We start from the raw sequence: 17,986 nt of genomic DNA on the forward strand, positions 1-17,986 counted from the left end.
AGAACCACACGGGGGGACCTAGTGAATGACCTGCAGAGAGCTGGGACTAAAGTAACAAAGCCTACCATCAGTAACACGCTACGCCGCCAGGGACTCAAATCCTGCAGTGCCAGACGTGTCCCCCTGCTTAAACCAGTATATGTCCAGGCCCGTCTGAAATTTGCTAGAGAGCATTTGGATGATCCAGAAGAATATTGAGAGAATGTCATATGGTCAGATGAAACCAAAATATAACTTTTTGGTAAAAACTCAACTCGTCATGTTTGGAGGACAAAAAATGCTGAGTTGCATCCAAAGAACACCATACCTACTGTGAAGCATGGGGGTGGAAACATCATGCTTTGGGGCTGTTTTTCTGTAAAGGGACCAGGACGACTGATCCGTGTAAAGGAAAGAATGAATGGGGCCATGTATCATGAGATTTTGAGTGAAAACCTCCTTCCATCAGCAAGGGCATTGAAGATGAAACGTGGCTGGGTCTTTCAGCATGACAATGATCCCAAACACACCGCCCGGGCAACGAAGGAGTGGCTTCGTAAGAAGCATTTCAAGGTCCTGGAGTGGCCTAGCCAGTCTCCATATCTCAACCCCATAGAAAATCTTTGGAGGGAGTTGAAAATCCGTGTTGCCCAGCAACAGCCCCAAAACATCACTGCTCTAGAGGAGATCTGCATGGAGGAATGGGCCAAAATACCAGCAACAGTGTGTGAAAACTTTGTGAAGACTTACAGAAAACGCTTGACCTCTGTCATTGCAAACAAAGGGTACATAACAAAGTATTGAGAAACTTTTGTTATTGACCAAATACTTATTTTCCACCATAATTTGCAAATAAATTCATAACAAATCCTACAATGTGATTTTCTGGACTCAAATTAAGGTGTAGAAACATCCTCAAGGATGATCAATGGAAACAGGATGCACCTGAGCTATTTTTCAAGTGTAATCGCAAAGGGTCTGAATACTTATGTAAGTAAGGTATTTCTATATTTTAGTTTTAATACATTTTCAAAACATGTCTAAAAACCTGTTTTCAATTTGTCATTATGGAGTATTGTGTGTAGATTGATGAGGGGGAGACATCTATTTAATTCATTTTAGAAAAAGGCTGTAACGTAACAAAATGTGGATAAAGTCAAGGCATCTGAATACTTTCCGAATGCACTGTATGTGATGATGACTAATCGTGTTGGTGTTTCTATGCAGCTCCTGGAGGTGGTGTCGGAGCTTGAGCGCCAGGGCCTGGTCATCCTGGTCCTTGGGAGGAAGCATATGCAGCGGCCCTCACGCAGCTGGGACAGACATGACATGAGCTTGGTCCAGCAGAAGGCCCACTGCTTCTTCACTGACAACATGTGAGTTCAGCCCTATGTGTCTTGCAAACCATAGCTTTCTGGTAGATCATTCATATCCATATTATAAGAGTACAGGTCACTCTTGCAAAAGAGACTTTATCTCATTGAGAATACTAAAGGCTGAAAGAAAATATATGTTTTTGTGCAATACATTGGGTAAAGTAACCAATGTGTATTCTTTGGGTTTGTTTGGATGTTGACACCTCTGGTTGTTTGTCAGTTCTGAGGATGACCCTTTCCTGCTCTATGCCACACTGCACTCTGGGAACCACTGCAACTTTGTTAGCCGGGACCTGATGAGGGACCACAAGGCCTGCCTGCCAGACGGTGCCACCCGACGCCTCTTCTTCAAGTGGCAGAGAGGCCACCAGCTGGTGCTGAGCAGCTACACCCCGGGAAAGAGAGTACGATTCCAGGTGAGAGTAACAGGGAGATAGAGCTTGCTTATTTATTACACATCAATGCATAGTATCTGTTGTCTACATGAGGACCTAAAAGGCACATTGATTTAAAAAAAATATGGCCTGTGTATGTTTATTACAATTCTTGTGTTCTGTACATTTTTTCCAGAGGATATTAAGTTATGACACCATTGTCCAGACAAATGGAGGATCCTGGCACATCCCCTATGATGAGAATGGGGCAGAGAGATGCACTTATGAAGTTCCACAGAAGTGGCTGTGTCTCACCAAGGCAAAATAAGGACCCACTTAGAACTGGTTGATCTTCACAAACCTGTCAATACAGTGTTCGTCAATGAAACTATAGAATGTGAAAAAGAATAAAGGACTGAAAAAAAAGCTTTGTACTTTTCTTGTAGTCCTAGAATATTTTTTTTCAAAATGCATTCAGTAAACCAAGAGGTGTCTTAAAACAACGTTTGTTGGATTGACCCGGACATCAACTACTGTTCCTTAACCAATTCCGGGGTCATTATCTTGCATGTTTTTTTTCCTCAGCCAGTTGTTTTTTCAGTTTACAACTTTTATACAAATGTACTTGTTTGCCAACACAATGTCCCAAGGGTCGAGTGCAGGATTTGACCGATATATTACCATCTTCTCTCCGGAGAGCAGACTAACAAAGTCGGTTAGTATGGGATAGTTATGAAGAAATTAAAATACCAACTTGCCCAGTCATTATTGTAGCCAACTATAGTAGGTAGCTAACGTTAATGTTATCTAACCTGGCCATAGCTAACGTTAGCTCAGTTAAAAAATATTAAAGCTAACTAGCTGCTTTATAATGTCAGTGAATGGATAAAGTATGTTAATATTGTCCGATTTCTAACAGCTAGTTTATTGATTATGTTTGCTAACTACAGCAGTTAAGCAATTAACCAAGTTGGCTAGTTAACCTAGCTAACTTTGCAAGCTGATCAAATTCAAATCTGCCAGCCTTCATGCTGAGTTTGAAACAGTTACTATAGTAAGCTAACTTTTACAACTAGCAATTCCTGTCAAGTTATTTGACAGAAGTAGACCGTTACACCATGGCCATAGGAGGCTAACTTAGTAGCAACTAGCTGTCCAGTAATGAGTTGTCATTTGTTGAGTGTCTTGGCACAGATGCGTTCATGGTCTGAGCCCGTCAATGTGGTGAATAGCCTTCATCATGACATGCTGTTGATCTCTCACCTTAACAAAAGTCTGGAGTGATGCATCATTTTCCCCTGTTCTGTTTATTTTCCCAGAATATGCATTCAAGGCTATCAACCAAGGTGGCCTTACCATAGTAGCTATCAGAGGGCAAGACTGTGCAGTTGTCATCACCTAGAATTCCAGTAAGAACACCCTTTATGACTATTTCAGTACTCAGTTATCAATATGCCTATGTGATGTTATATGCAGTCATCAGATGTACTCTTCAATCTCTCCCATAGGACAAGCTTGTTCAGAATCACAGAAAACATTGGCTGTGTCATTTTGGAATGACGGGTAAGAAACGTGTTAATGTTGAAATATCCACTACACACTAAATATGAACCTTATGAAAGGTATTAGTTAATGTATGTAATAATGACTGTAATCGTGACCGATTCATTTGTGTTCAGCTGACAGCAAGTCCCAAGTCCAGAGGGCTCGTTACGAGGCAGCCAACTGCAAGTACAAGTACGGTTATGAGATCCCAGTGGATATGCTGTGTAAGAGGATGGCTTACATTTCTCAGGTGTACACACAGAACGCTGAGATGAGACCTCTTGGTTTCTGTAAGTGTTACACAATTGTAAAAAAAAAAAATGTTTTTAAAACACCAGTGTAGCTGAGAAGTTTCAAGATATACAGTACCAGTCAGAAGTTTGGACACACCCACTCATTCCAGGGTTTTTCTTTATTTTTACTATTTTCTACATTGTAGAATAATAGCGAAGACATCAAAACTATATAGCACATATGGAATCATGTAGTAATTGTTAAACAAATCAAAATATATTTTAGATTCTTCAAAGTAGTCAGCCTTTATGACAGCTCTGCACACTCTTGGCATTCTCTCAACCAGCTTCACCTGGAATGCTTTAACAACAATCTTAAAGGAGTCCTCACATATCCTGAGCACTTGTTGGCTGCTTTTCCTTAATTCTGGGGTCCAACTCATCCCAAACCATCTCAATTGGGTTGAGGTCAGATGATTGTGGAGGACAGGTCATCTGATGCAGCACTCCATCACTCTCCTTGGTCATATAACCCTTACACAACCTGAAGGTGTGTTGGGTCATTGTACTGTTGAGAAATAAATTATTGTTCTACTCAGTGCAAACCAGATGGGATGGCATTTTGCTGCAGAGTTCTGTGGTATACATGCTGGTTGTGTGCCTTGAATTCAAAATAAATCACTGACAGTGTCACCAGCAAAGCACCATCACACCTCCTCCTCCATGCTTCATGGTGGGAACTACATATGCGGAGATCATCCGTATACCTAATCTAAATCTCACAAAGGCACAGCAGATGAAACCAAAAATCTCACATTTGGACAGATTTCCACCGGTCTAATGTCCGTTGCTCGTGTTTCTTGGCAAGTCTCTTTTTATTGGTGTCGGTGAACTCGGTGAAGCATTTATTTGGCCTGCAATTTCTGAGGTTGGTAACTCTAATGAACTTTTCCTCTGCAGCAGAGGTAACTCTGCGTCTTCCTTTCCTGTGGTGGTCCTTACGAGAGACAGTTTCATCATAGCGCTTGATGGTTTTTGCGACTGCGCTTAAAGAAACTTTCAAAGTTCTTGAAATGTTCCGTATTGACTGACCTTCATGGCTTAAAGTAATGATGGACTGTCGTTCAGGCAAAGGGTGGCTACTTTGAAAAAAGTAACATATAAAATATATTTTGATTTGTTTAAACACTTAGTTTTGTTTACTACATGATTCCATTTGTGTTATTTCATAGTTTTGATTTCTTCACTATTTTTCAATAATGTAGAAAATAGTAGAAATAAAGTAAAACCCTTGAATGAGTAGGTGTGTCCAAACTTTTGACTGGTACTGTATATATTTAAGAAAAGTTGTGTGTTACGGGGAAGACATCCTCCTCCCTTCCTGCAGGCTCATCCTGACATTACCCTCCAGCATGACAATGCTACCAACCATACTGATCATTCTGTGCTTGATTTCCTGCAAGACAGTCTGTGTTCTGCCATGGCCAGCGCAGAGGCCGGATCTCAATCTCATTGAACACGTCTGGGACCTGTTGGATCGGAGGGTGAGGGCTAGGGCCATTCCCCCCCAGAACTTGCAGGTGCCTTGGTAGGAGAGTGGGGTAACATCTCACAGCAAGAACTGGCAAATCTGGTGCAGTCCATGAGGAGGAGATGCACTGCAGTACTTAATGCAGCTGGTGGCCACAGACTGTTACTTTTGATTTTGACCCCCTCCCTTTGTTCAGTGACATATTATTAAATTGCTGTTAGTCACATGTGGAACTTGTTCAGTTTGTGTCTGTTGTTGAATCTTATGTTCATACAAATATTTACACATGTTCAGTTTGCTGTAAATAAACATAGTTGACAGTGAGAAGAAGTTTCTTTTTTTGCTGAGTTATATACAGTGGGGCAAAAAAGTATTTAGTCAGCCACCAATTGTGCAAGTTCTCCCACTTAAAAAGATGAGAGAGGCTTGTAATTTTCATCATAGGTACACTTCAACTATGACAGACAAAATGAGATTTTTTTTCTCCAGAAAATCACATTGTAGGATTTAACGAATGTATTTGCAAATTATGGTGGAAAACAAGTATTTGGTCAATAACAAAAGTTTATCTCAATACTTTGTTATATACCCTTTGTTGGCAATGACAGAGGTCAAACGTTTTCTGTAAGTCTTCACAAGGTTTTCACAGACTGTTGCTGATATTTTGGCCCATTCCTCCATGCAGATCTCCTCTAGAGCAGTGATGTTTTGGGGCTGTTGGATTGAGGTCAGGGCTTTGTGATGGCCACTCCAATACCTTGACTTTGTTGGCCTTAAGCCATTTTGCCACAACTTTGGAAGTGTGCTTGGGGTAATTGTCCATTTGGAAGACCCATTTGCAACCAAGCTTTAACTTCCTGACTGATGTCTTGAGATGTTGCTTCAATATATCCACATAATTTTCCTTTCTCATGAAGCCATCAATTTTGTGAAGTGCACCAGTCCCTCCTGCAGCAAAGCACCCCCACAACATGATGCTGCCACCCCCGTGCTTCACGGTTGGTATGGGGTTCTTCGAGTTGCAAGCCTCCCCCTTTTTCCTCCAAACATAATAATGGTCATTATGGCCAAACAGTTCTATTTTTGTTTCATCAGACCAGAGGACATTTCTCCAAAAAGTACAATCTTTGTCCCCATGTGCAGTTGCAAACCGTAATCTTGATTTTTTTATGGCGGTTTTGGAGCAGTGGCTTCTTCCTTGCTGAGTGGCCTTTCAGGTTATGTCGATATAGGACTCATTTTACTGTGGATATACATAATTTTGTACCCGTTTCCCCCAGCATCTTCACAATGTCCTTTGCTGCTGTTCTGCGATTGATTTTCACTTTTCGCACCAAAGTACATTCATCTCTAGGAGACAGAACGCGCCTCCTTCCTGATTGGTATGACGGCCGCATGGACCCATGGTGTTTATAGTTGCGTACTATTGTTTGTACAGATGAACGTGGTACCTTCAGGCGTTTAGAAATTGCTCCCAAGGATGAACCAGACTTGTGGAGGTCTACAATTATTTTTTTCTGAGGTCTTGGCTGATTTCTTTTGATTTTCCCATGATGTCAAGCAAAGAGGCACTGAATTTGAATGTAGGCATTGCAATACATCCACAGGTACACCTCCAATTGACTCAAATGATGTCAATTAGCCTATCAGAAGCTTCTAAAGCCTTGACATCATTTTTTGGAATTTTCCAAGCTGTTTAAAGACACAGTCAACTTACTGTATGTAAACTTCTGACCCACTGGAATTGTGAAACAGTGAATTATAAGTGAAATCATCTGAATTGTTGGAAAAATGACTTGTGTCATGCACAAAGTAGATGTCCTAACCGACTTGCCAAAACTATAGTTTGTTAACAAGAAATTTGTGGAGTGGTTGAAAAACGAGTTTTAATGACTCCAACCTAAGTGTATGTAAACCTCCGACTTCAACTGTAGATGGGAGGGATTGAGGGTAGCTGAAGGATGTGACTGGATGGTCTTCAGATATAGATGGGATGCATTGAGGGTAGCTGAAGGATGGCACGAAAGACCAACAAAAGATAACTAATGTAAGATACAGTGCATTCGGAAAGTATTCAGAACTCTTTACTTTTTCCACATTTTGTTACATTACAGCCTTATTCTAAAATGTATTCAATAGTCCCCCCCCCCCCCCCCCCCCCTCAATCTACACACAATACCCCATAAAGACAATATCAAAAACAGGTTTAGACATTTTTGCAAATGTATAAAATAAAGTAAACTACAATATCACATTTACGTATGTATTCAGACCCTTTACTCAGTACTTTGTTACAGCGATTACAGCCTTGAGTCTTATTGGGTGTGATGCTACAAGTTTAGCACACCTGTATTTGGAGAGTTTCTCCCATTCTTCTCTGCAGATCAAGCTCTGTCAGGTTGGATGGGTCTCTCCAAAGATGTTCGATTGGGTTCAAGTCGGGGTTTGGGCTGGGCCACTCAAGGACATTGAGACTGTCAGAGTGACCATCGGGTTCCTGGTCACCTCCCTGACTAAGGCTCTTCTCCCCCGATTGCTCAGTTTGGCTGGGCAGCCAGCTCTAGGAAGAGTCTTGGTGGTTCCAAACTTCTTCCACTTAGGAATGATGGAGGCCACTCTGTTCTTGGGGACCTTCAATGCTGCAGACATTTTTGGTACCCTTCCGCAGATCTGTGCCTCGACGCCATCCTGTCTCTGAGCTCTACGGACAATTTGTTTGACCTCATGGCTTGGATTTTGCTCAGACATGCACGGTCAACTCTAGGACCTTATGTAGACAGGCCTTTCTAAATCATGTCCAATCAATTGGATTTACCACAGGTGGACTCCAATCAAGTTGTAGAAACATCTCAAGGATGATCAATGGAATAAGGATGCACCTGAGCTCAATATCTTTTCTCTGTAGACATCAATGATGTCACTCTTGCTTCTGGTGATTCTCTGATACACCTCTACGCAGACGACACCATTCTGTATACTTCTGGCCCTTCTTTGGACACTGTGTTAACAAACCTCCAGACGAGCTTCAATGCCATACAACACTCCTTCCGTGGCCTCCAACTGCTCTTAAATGCAAGTAAAACTAAATGCATGTTCTTCAACCGATCGCTGCCCGACCCCGTCCGCCCATCTAGCATCACTATTCTGGATGGTTCTGACTTAGAATATGTGGACAACTACAAATACCTAGGTGTCTGGTTAGACTCTCCTTCCAGTCTGTAAACTCTCCTTCCAGACTCACATTAAGCATATCCTATCCAAAATGAAATCTAGAATCAGCTTCGTATTTCTCAACAAAGCCTCTTTCACTCACGTTGCCAAACATACCCTCATAAAACTGACTATCCTACCGATCCTTAACTTTGGCGATGTCATTTACAAAATAGCTTCCAGCACTCTACTCAGCAAATTGGATGTAGTCTATCACGGTGCCATCCGTTTTGTCACCAAAGCCCCATATACCACCCACCAATGCGACCTGTATACTCTCGTTGGCTGGCCCTCGCTTCATATTCATCGCCAAACCCACTGGCTCCAGGTCATCTATAAGTCTTTGCTAGATAAAGCCCCGCCTTTTCTCAGCTCACTGGTAACCATAGCAGCACCCACCCGTAGCACGCCCTCCAGCAGGTATATTTCACTGGTCATCCCCAAAGCCAACTCCTCGTTTGTCCGCCTTTCCTTCCAGTTCTCTGCTGCCAATGACTGGAACGAATTGCAAAAATCACTGAAGCTTGAGTCTTATATCTCCCTCACTAACTTTAAGCATCAGCTGTCAGAGCAGCTTACCGATCATTGCACCTGTACACAGCCAATCTGTTAATAGCCCACCCAACTACCTCATCCCCATATTATTCTTTCTTTTGCTCCTTTGCACCCCAGTATCTCTACTTGCACATTCATTTTCTGCACATTTATCACTCTTGTGTTTAATTGCTAAAATGTTATTTTGCCACTATGGCCTATTTATTGCCTTACCCCCCTAATCGTACTACATTTGCACCCACTGTATATAGATTCTTCTATTGTGTTTTTGACTATACATTTGTTTATCCCATGTGTAACTCTGTCGCACTGCTTTGCTTTATCTTGGCCAGGTTGCAGTTGTTCTCAACTGGCCTAACTGGTTAAATAAAGGGGAAATCAAATAAATAATTGAGTCTCATAGCAAAGGGTTTGAATAGTTATGTAAGTAAGGTATTTTATTTTTAATACATTTGCAAACATTTCTAAAAACTTGTTCTCTCTTTGTCATTATGGTGTATTGTGTGTAGATTGAGGGAAAACATTTTAGGCTGTAACAAAATGTTGAAAAAGTGGAAGGGGTCTGAATACTGTATATTCCCCTTCATGAAGACAGTCCGGATTTTCCATCCGAAGGCTTTGTCATTTCTCCTTGTCATGCTGAGTCATACGAGTCCCTCTTAACCCCCATTGGGGCGCTTTTCTGAATTGCCTGACTGCCCCTCTGTGTTTCCTGCTCACTTAGGGCTTTGAGGGAGTATGCTATGACTAAATCATTTGCCTTCACTTGCAGAGGTTTCTTTGAGAATATACCACTGGAAAGTAGAGCGACGGGGGCAAAATTACTCATCTTTGTAGTATCAACACTAGTAGCTCTATGGTAGAATCCCGTGAGAATTTTAGCATGTACAACCACACTGGCACTAGTATCAGATTTCTAGCAGTTTGTTCAAACACGCAGTTAGTTATGCTGTATCTTCCTCATCACGTGACCATAATTACATTGGAGAATCCCTTCTGACTAATTGTAAGAGAGGAATTCCGTGAAGTTCCTCATGTCTGGAATAGCGTGTCTGGGAACTATGACTCCCCAGCGGAATTTTCAACGCTGCCCATCTTGGCCCTTCCCTTACAGGAAATTCCATTTTACTCCGCTATAATAATATAGATACAGACCTCTACAAGTCTATGAATATATGTTACGGCTCTTCCTGCCTGCTACTCATTCTGAAGCCTGATCACCAGCATCCTTACACTTCAGTCCCTTATTCTGTTCAGGCATTTGTGGTTTGCCATTATATCTTCATAATAATGTGTGTCTTGAACACTAACTTTTCAGGATCTGTTTGATATATTTAACATAATTAAATAATTCAGTCTCAGAGTTGGTCACATTCCAAATAGTCCATTGGGCATGTTGCCTGCACTTTCAAGTACTGGAAAAATAAAAATGCTTTTTTTTTTCATCACTATCTCCCACACTGATGGAAAAACACCAGAAATCAAGGCGAAGTTAAATGTCATGTTTTAATTTACTGGAGTTTGTGGTTTGCTTTACCTTTCCTCACGCAATGGATAACATTTACAGTAATGTCAAACTTTATACATTTACAGTTATAAAAAAATATATGTATTTGTATTCACAGCCATTTACAATATAATACATGCTGATGCTATTACATCGTTGGTTGGATGTAAGCTTTGTGATAATGAGTATCTATCAGAGAGCCATAAAGACCATTATTTATTGGCATCCATTTAGTTTATTTGGCATCTTCTCATTGGTTCACACTGTCCATCATCACTATGTCAGTCCTAGCGTGTACCCCAGCCTTCTGCCATCCTCAACCTCTGAGGTTGGCACCACTGCTGGGCATGCCACTGTACCATAGCTAGAGCCTGTGGGCAGCAGAGCTTCTCCCTGTCTGTACTACTGTTCTCTACAGGTTCTTCGGTCGACTTCCTACTTGTGCATATTCCATTGAATGTCATCATACCAACATGTTACCTGCGAAAGGAAAGAAGGTGGATTAGAGCCAAAGTTTATGACTGTCTAAAACATCCAATCTGCTAGGTTCACTCATGATGTACAGTTAGATATGCTGAACCGTTTTCACAGCCATTTCACCAGAGAATATGGAAAAACCCTACGCTGCATAAGCAATCACACACAGTAGAGATGCCTCACACACCTACAGTCCACATACTCGCATCAGTTCAGTCACACTCACCTCTTCCTCATCAGACTGTCCCTCTTCTTCACTGTCCTCAGACTCACTGTCTGGCAGTTCTCTCAACTCCTGAGCCGTCAGCTCATACAGTTCCCTTTGGATGGCGGCGTTCTGGCGACCGTAGGTCAAGTGGTACGGCGTGTGACCTCCATAGGTCAGGCTGTTGACGTTAGCACCGTTATTGACCAGGAGCCGTACCAAGTCCAGGTTCTGTAGGTCCACAGCCAGATGAAGAGGGCTGCGGCCATTACACTGCTCCTGGAATGCCAAATAAGTTAATGGGAAATACACAGCATTTGGGTGCTTTTTTAGGAAATGTGAATAACATAATCAAATGGACTATTGTGAGGGTGGGGTTGAAAAAAGGCTAACTTGCTGCATAGCCTACCTGTGCATCGATGTCAGCTCCGAGAGCAACAAGGCTCTCCACAAGCGAGAGAAAGCCATGGATAGAGACCAGATGCAAACAGTTCTGACCTGAATCAGTGAAAGACCAATGGTCAGAGAACAGGGTAATACTTTACATTAAGTTGCTCTTATACCTGTGTAATTACTACAGTAACATTGTTAAACATTTTTGTAATTGTTTAGTTCCAGTAATGGCCACAGGTTCCCCACAAGCTGAAATAAGTAACAGAAAATAAACTGTTTTTCAGTGTCTTACCACTGTAGTTTGGTGTGGCCATGATGGCTGGGAGCTGGGTAGAGCAGCCCTGGGTCTGGGTGAGGACACTGAAGCAGGTGAGAGAGCCCTTCCTACAGGCGATGTGGAGGGCTGTATTGCCACTGTCGTCCACTAGCATTGGGTCACAGCCAGCCCTCAGCAGACGCTCCACTATCTCAGCCTGCTCTGTGATCACAGCCAGATGGAGCGGAGTCTGTATAGGGGAGCAGGACGGGTATGGTTAGGAACTGGAAGTACGAGTCTCTCGCTGCCCCACTCTCGATCTCTCGCACACACACCTTTTACTGTATTTGTGCATCTACTTCATTCCCTCTCATACACACACCTTGTATTCTATCTAAGCATTTACTGTACTTGTGCAGGTCTTAACTATATGTACCTGTCTCTGGTAGTTCTGTTGATTGAGGAAAGGCTCATTGCAGGACAGCTCTATCAACTTCCTTGCACAGTCCTTGGCTTCATGGATAATGGCAAGGTGGAGAAGCCTGATTAGAAGAAAAGGGGGAATTATTAACTGCTCAGACTACTCAAAAATAAGTGAACATGATTCATGAATACGACATAAGGTTAAAACTTGGAATGAAAAACAGGCAGCACTTCATAGTCGTCACACCTTTCCCTCAAGCTATTTCTACTAGTGGTGGCTTGAGGCACTGGCGCACGTTGCAGCGTATCTGGTTTCTGGCACGAGGCCCGGGACTTTCCAGACCAGCGGAGTGTGAGCGCCGCCTACTTTGACCCCCAGCCATAGTACATTCCGTTCTGAAAGGTTTGTTTACGTAAAGCCCACAATGGCCATAATCACTCTCCCCCAAATACCTTCCTTGTGCATTGTTTAGATTGCAAATGCAACTTTTGCACACAGGAAGACAACCATAATTGCGCTATAATTAGTCGACTACAAAAATGAGCTTATTATGTAACCGAGAAATAACAGTCGATTTAACTCGAAACAAAACTTGAATGTCTTGATTTGATTAAAGTATCTCAACATACGTGTCTCCGTCCTCTAAAACGTGTTCCTTCCAAGGTTCATTGCCGCATTCGTCTCTCTGCGGTGAGGAACAATCCACACGAAGACACTCGAGCTCACTGGCGACAACTTCATATTCCTCGTCTTTGAGAGAGTCAAGGCCGCTGTCCAGCCGCTCTTCGTTGATAGATTGCACTTTCCTATCCTTAGAATGTCGAGCATCAGTGTTATAATCCATGTGGTTGAGGATACTAGCTCGATGAAGGTCCATTGTTGACACTGGCTGCAGTGCTGGTAGTAATTCGGATCTTGACATACACCAGCTTTAAATTCTCAGTAGTGCCGGAGGGGGAGGAGTCAACACAGGGTGGGGGATTTCCAGGCGGTACGCAGGACTCCAAACGGTCTCCATGGGGAAATTTGGGCCCCACATATTTCAATTCTGCATTTTCATACTTGTGGCCTCAACAGATTAGGTTTATGTTAGAACACTGCAAAGGGGATTGGATATTTTTGCATAATCCTACATAAAAGCAAAGAATAGCGAAAAAGTGAAGTGAAAAACAAAACAAATACATTCACTCATGAAATTAAATTGTGTCAAGAAAACAAAATACGATTTTGTGCATAGAGATTATAGGCTATGATCTAGTCGGCTAGTAGCCTACTGGCTGAGTAGACCTATCAAATGTTTTTATTTTTAAATATTTTGTCCCTTTGCAATGATATATATATATATATATATATAGCTCAAAAAAATAAAGGGAACACTTAAACAACACAATGTAACTCCAAGTCAATCACACATCTGTGAAATCAAACTGTCCACTTAGGAAGCAACACTGATTGACAATAGATTTCACATGCTGTTGTGCAAATGGAATAGACAACAGGTGGAAATTATAGGCAATTAGCAAGACACCCCCAATAAAGGAGTGGTTCTGCAGGTGGTGACCACAGACCACCTCTCAGTTCCTATGCTTCCTGGCTGATGTTTTGGTCACTTTTGAATGCTGGCGGTGCTTTCACTCTAGTGGTAGCATGAGACGATGAGTCTACAACCCACACAAGTGGCTCAGGTAGTGCAGCTCATCCAGGATGGCACATCAATGCGAGCTGTGGCAAGAAGCTTTGCTGTGTCTGTCAGCGTAGTGTCCAGAGCATGGAGGCGCTACCAGGAGACCGGCCAGTACATCAGGAGACGTGGAGGAGGCCGTAGGAGGGCAACAACCCAGCAGCAGGACCACTACCTCCGCCTTTGTGCAAGGAGGAGCAGGAGGAGCCCTGCAAAATGACCTCCAGCAGGCCACAAATGTGCATGTGTCTGCTCAAACGGTCAGAAACAGACTCCATGAGTGGGGGTTGTGCTTACAGCCCAACACCGTGCAGGACGTTTGGCATTTGCCAGAGAACACCAAGATTGGCAAATTCGCCATTGGCGCCCTGTGCTCTTCACAGATGAAAGCACTCTCACACTGAGCACGTGACTGACATGACAGAGTCTGGAGACGCCGTGGAGAACGTTCTGCTGCCTGCAACATCCTCCAGCATGAACGGTTTGGCGGTGGGTCAGTCATGGTGTGGGGTGGCATTTCTTTGGGGGAGGGGGGCGCACAGCCCTCCATGTGCTCGCCAAAGGTAGCCTAACTGCCATTAGGTACCGAGATGAGATCCTCAGACCCCTTGTGAGACCATGTGCTGGTGCGGTTGGCCCTGGATTCCTCCTAATGCAAGACCTCATGTGGCTGGAGTGTGTCAGCAGTTCCTGCAAGAGGAAGGCATTGATGCTATGGACTGGCCCGCCCGTTCCACAGACCTGAATCCAATTGAGCACATCATGTCTCGCTCCATCCACCAACACCACGTTGCACCACAGACTGTCCAGGAGTTGGCGGATGCTTTAGTCCAGGTCTGGGAGGAGATCCCTCAGGAGACCATCCGTCACCTCATCAGGAGCATGCCCAGGCGTTGTAGGGAGGTCATACAGGCACGTGGAGGCCACACACACTACTGAGCCTCATTTTGACTTGTTTTAAGGACATTACGTCAAAGGTGGATCAGCCTGTAGTGTGGTTTTCCACTATAATTTTGAGTGTGACTCCAAATCCAGACCTCCATGGGTTGAGACATTTGATTTCCATTGATCATTTGTGTGATTGTTGTCAGCACATTCAACTATGTAAAGAAAAAAGTATTTAATAAGAATATTTCATTCATTCAGATCTAGGATGTGTTATTTTAGTGTTCCCTTTTTTTTTGAGCAGTGTATAATATTTCCTAATTGTAATGCAGTTCTAAGGGAAAGTCCTGTGTTTGCTTATTTATCCTGGGTGCCAATTTACTTTACTGTTCAAATTGTGCGGTTCTGAACAACACAGGGTATTCTAGGGGTCTTCCTATTTGCATAACACAGGGGATGAAACGCAATCACACATATCAAGGTACATTTCTCTTCAAAGCAACAGAAACACAGCAACTATCTCCATGTTACCAGACCACACTGGCAGGAACATACGCACTCTAGTGGTAACCACTGTTCATCTGACTTCATAGACTGACAAAACATGACTAATACCTCTGATAGGACCCAACTGAACTGGGGGAAGAAAAGAAGAAGAACCATTTGTTGACATTCTAGCCCTGTGTATACCTGGTGCTAACATGGGTCCTGATCTACTCTACATTCTGATCGTGCCCACATTTCCAGAAATGTGTCTACATATGGTATTAAAATGTGTCTTATCTACTGGGTCTGCATTGTGACCCGGTTTCCTGGTTCATTCCTTTATGCAAATTATTTCACAACTATTCTTTCTAAATCCTATTTATTGTAAGACGCATTTATGTTATCAATGGTGCCACCTGTCAATGATTTTAGAGAACCGAATAATGATGATTTAAATAGTCTCTGTTCAGTTCTGTCTACACTTGTAAGATATCCAGACACAATGAGTGTCTGACTACTGTACCTCGGGAGGTGGGAAAGATGAACATTTCACAATCAGATCACAATGTTCCTTTTGATTGTCTCCACCTGTCTAAAAACGTGGGCATAATCAGAATGTCGACAAGATCAGGACAAAAGACACAACCAGGTATAAAGGGTGCTTTTGAGTCTGTTTGACTAGGGTTGACCCAGGATTTGATCAATAACCAGTATAACAAAACAACTAATCATTTGACAAGGCAGGTGGCAGAAAAATACCTGATTTGCAATAAAGGAAATAAGTCATGTTTACTTCCCTGTAACACAAGACTTAAATCTGACTTTAAAGTCTAGGTACGGGAGGCCATCACGTTTTTAATCTCCTATTATGAGAGGCCTTGTATGGAATGTTCTCTTGAGATATTCTATTGAGACACATGACTGGGTGGACCAGACGTGGTAGGAAACTCCCGGGACATGGAGTACTTTTTGAGGAACAACAAGAATGTCTGTCTCTTGCTAACTGTGTGTAAACAACAAGGGGGATGGGAGACTCTCTTGTTACACTAATGAGTGTGCACGCAGAAACACACACACTAAGTATAAGAAATGCAGTATATTCATTTTCAAGAGAAAATGTCTCACCTGACATTGTAATAGAAACACTTAACAACAAGCATTGCTGCAGGAATAATATGTGATGGGTGGATGGGAGTTTCCAAGGAAACTCAACCTTGTAAAAAACAATGACATAAAATACACTTAATATACCAAGGAAGGAGACAGAACGCGTCTCCTTCCTGAGCGGCATGACGGCTGCGTGGTCCCACGGTGTTTATACTTGCGTACTATTGTTTATACAGATGAATGTGGTACCTTCCGGCGTTTGGAAATTGCTCCCAAGGATGAACCAGACTTGTGGAGGTCTACAATTGTATTTATTTTTTTCCCATGAAGTCTAGCAAAGAGGCACTGCATTTGAAGGTAGGCCTTGAAATACATCCACAGGTACACCTCCAATTGTCTCAAATTATGTCAATTAGCCTATCAGAAGCTTCTAAAGCCATGACATAATTTTCTGGAATTTTCCAAGCTGTTTAAAGGCACAGTCAACTTAGTGTATGTAAACCTCTGACCCACAATTGTGATACAGTGAATTATAAATGAAATGATCTGTCTGAGAACAATTGTTGGAAACATTACTTGTGTCATGCACAAAGTAGATGTCCTAACCGACTTGCCAAAACTATAGTTTGTTAACAATAAATGTGTGGAGTGGTTGAAAAACGAGTTTTAATGACTCCAACCTAAGTGTATGTAAACTTCTGACTTCAACTGTACCTCTGCTGCAGAGGATAAGCTAATTAGAGTTAACTGCACCTCAGATTGCATCCCAAATAAATGCTTTACAGAGTTCAAGTAACAGACACATCTCAACATCAACTGTTGAGGGGAGGGCCTCCTGAGTGGTGCAGTGCATCACTGCATCACAGTGCTAGCTGTGCCACGAGGGATCCTGGTTCAAGTCCTGGCTCCGTCGCAGCCAGCCGCGACCGGGAGACCCATGGGATGGCGCACAATAATTGTCAATTATTGGCCCAGCATTGTCTGGGTTAGGGGAGGGTTTGGCCAGCAGGGATATTCTTGCAGTGACTCCTGTGGTGGGCCGGGCACAATGCACACTGACACAGTGGCCAGGTGTACAGTGTTTCCTCAGACACATTGGGGTGGCTGGCTACTGGGTTAAGCAGCATTGTGTCAAGAAGCAATGCGGCTTGGCTGGTTTGTGTTTCAGAGGATGCATGCCTCTTCCGAGTCCGTATGGGAGTTGTATCGATGAGACAAGACTGTAACTACCAATTTGATACCATAAAATTTCAGAGAAAAATGGGTAAAAGTAAAAAATTAAATACAAATACACACTGTTCAGAGGAGATTGTCTGAATCAGGCCTTCATGGTCGAATTGCTGCAAAGAAACCACTACTAAAAGACGGCAATAAAAAGACGGCCAAGAAACACGAGCAATTAGACCAGTTGAAATCTGTCCTTTAGTCTGATGATTCCAAATTTGAGATTTGTGGTTTCAACCGCCATGTCTTTGTGAGATGCAGAGTAGGTGAACGGATGATCTTCGCATGTGTGGTTCCCACTGTGAAGCATGGAGGAGGAGGTGAGATCGTGTGGGGTTGCTTTGCTGGACATTGTTGGTGATTTATTTAGAATTCAAGGCACATTTAACCAGCATAGCTACCACAGCATTCTGCAGCGATACGCCATTCCATCTGGTTTGCGCTTAGTGGGACAATCATTTGTTTTTCAAAACACATCTCCAGGCTGTGCAATTGGCTATTTGACCAAGAAGGAGAGTGATTGTGCTGTATCAGATAA

General features: G+C 42.8%; 3 protein-coding genes across 3 annotated transcripts in view; 2 read left to right on the forward strand and 1 right to left on the reverse strand.

Annotated features, from left to right (window-relative positions):
• LOC110497728 (mitochondrial ribonuclease P catalytic subunit) overlaps nt 1–2,470 on the forward strand; it is a 25,422-nt gene extending 22,952 nt beyond the window's left edge. Inside the window, exons 6-8 of the mRNA XM_021574048.3 lie at nt 1,207–1,355; nt 1,576–1,771; nt 1,926–2,470. Coding sequence (XP_021429723.3) covers nt 1,207–1,355; nt 1,576–1,771; nt 1,926–2,057 — 477 coding nt within the window. The 3' untranslated portion in view covers nt 2,058–2,470. The remainder of the gene's footprint in view (nt 1–1,206; nt 1,356–1,575; nt 1,772–1,925) is intronic.
• Nucleotides 2,305–5,362, forward strand: LOC149975203 (proteasome subunit alpha type-6-like). The gene is made up of 5 exons (XM_090211107.1): nt 2,305–2,444; nt 3,049–3,138; nt 3,238–3,292; nt 3,409–3,564; nt 4,975–5,362. Exons 3-5 carry the CDS (start codon nt 3,286–3,288, stop codon nt 5,097–5,099), a joined length of 288 nt encoding a protein of 95 aa, XP_090067233.1. The 5' UTR covers nt 2,305–2,444; nt 3,049–3,138; nt 3,238–3,285; the 3' UTR covers nt 5,100–5,362.
• A 4,929-nt stretch (nt 5,363–10,291) lies between these two features.
• Nucleotides 10,292–13,042, reverse strand: LOC110497729 (NF-kappa-B inhibitor alpha). The gene is made up of 6 exons (XM_021574049.3): nt 12,695–13,042; nt 12,078–12,183; nt 11,678–11,891; nt 11,402–11,490; nt 11,014–11,271; nt 10,292–10,790 (listed from the first exon to the last, which is right to left on the reverse strand). Exons 1-6 carry the CDS (start codon nt 12,985–12,987, stop codon nt 10,746–10,748), a joined length of 1,005 nt encoding a protein of 334 aa, XP_021429724.3. The 5' UTR covers nt 12,988–13,042; the 3' UTR covers nt 10,292–10,745.
• Between the last annotated feature and the right edge of the window lie 4,944 nt (nt 13,043–17,986).

This window comes from Oncorhynchus mykiss, chromosome 19 (genome assembly GCF_057628025.1).
Source record: "Oncorhynchus mykiss isolate SJ-2025 chromosome 19, ASM5762802v1, whole genome shotgun sequence".
Lineage (NCBI taxonomy): Eukaryota > Metazoa > Chordata > Actinopteri > Salmoniformes > Salmonidae > Oncorhynchus > Oncorhynchus mykiss.

What these genes read in the sequence shown, in the direction of transcription:
- LOC149975203 (XM_090211107.1), top strand. An exon ending in GATGAGACCTCTTGGTTTCT is followed by an intron (nt 3,565 to 4,974) that starts GTAAGTGTTACA and finishes CCTGCAAGACAG; the next exon opens with TCTGTGTTCTGCCATGGCCA.
- LOC110497729 (XM_021574049.3), bottom strand. Translation starts at nt 12,987, where the DNA reads ATGTCAAGATCCGAATTACTACCAGCACTGCAGCCAGTGTCAACAATG. An exon ending in AACAGAACTACCAGAGACAG is followed by an intron (nt 11,892 to 12,077) that starts GTACATATAGTT and finishes TCCCCTATACAG; the next exon opens with ACTCCGCTCCATCTGGCTGT. An exon ending in GAGCTGACATCGATGCACAG is followed by an intron (nt 11,272 to 11,401) that starts GTAGGCTATGCA and finishes TTGGCATTCCAG; the next exon opens with GAGCAGTGTAATGGCCGCAG.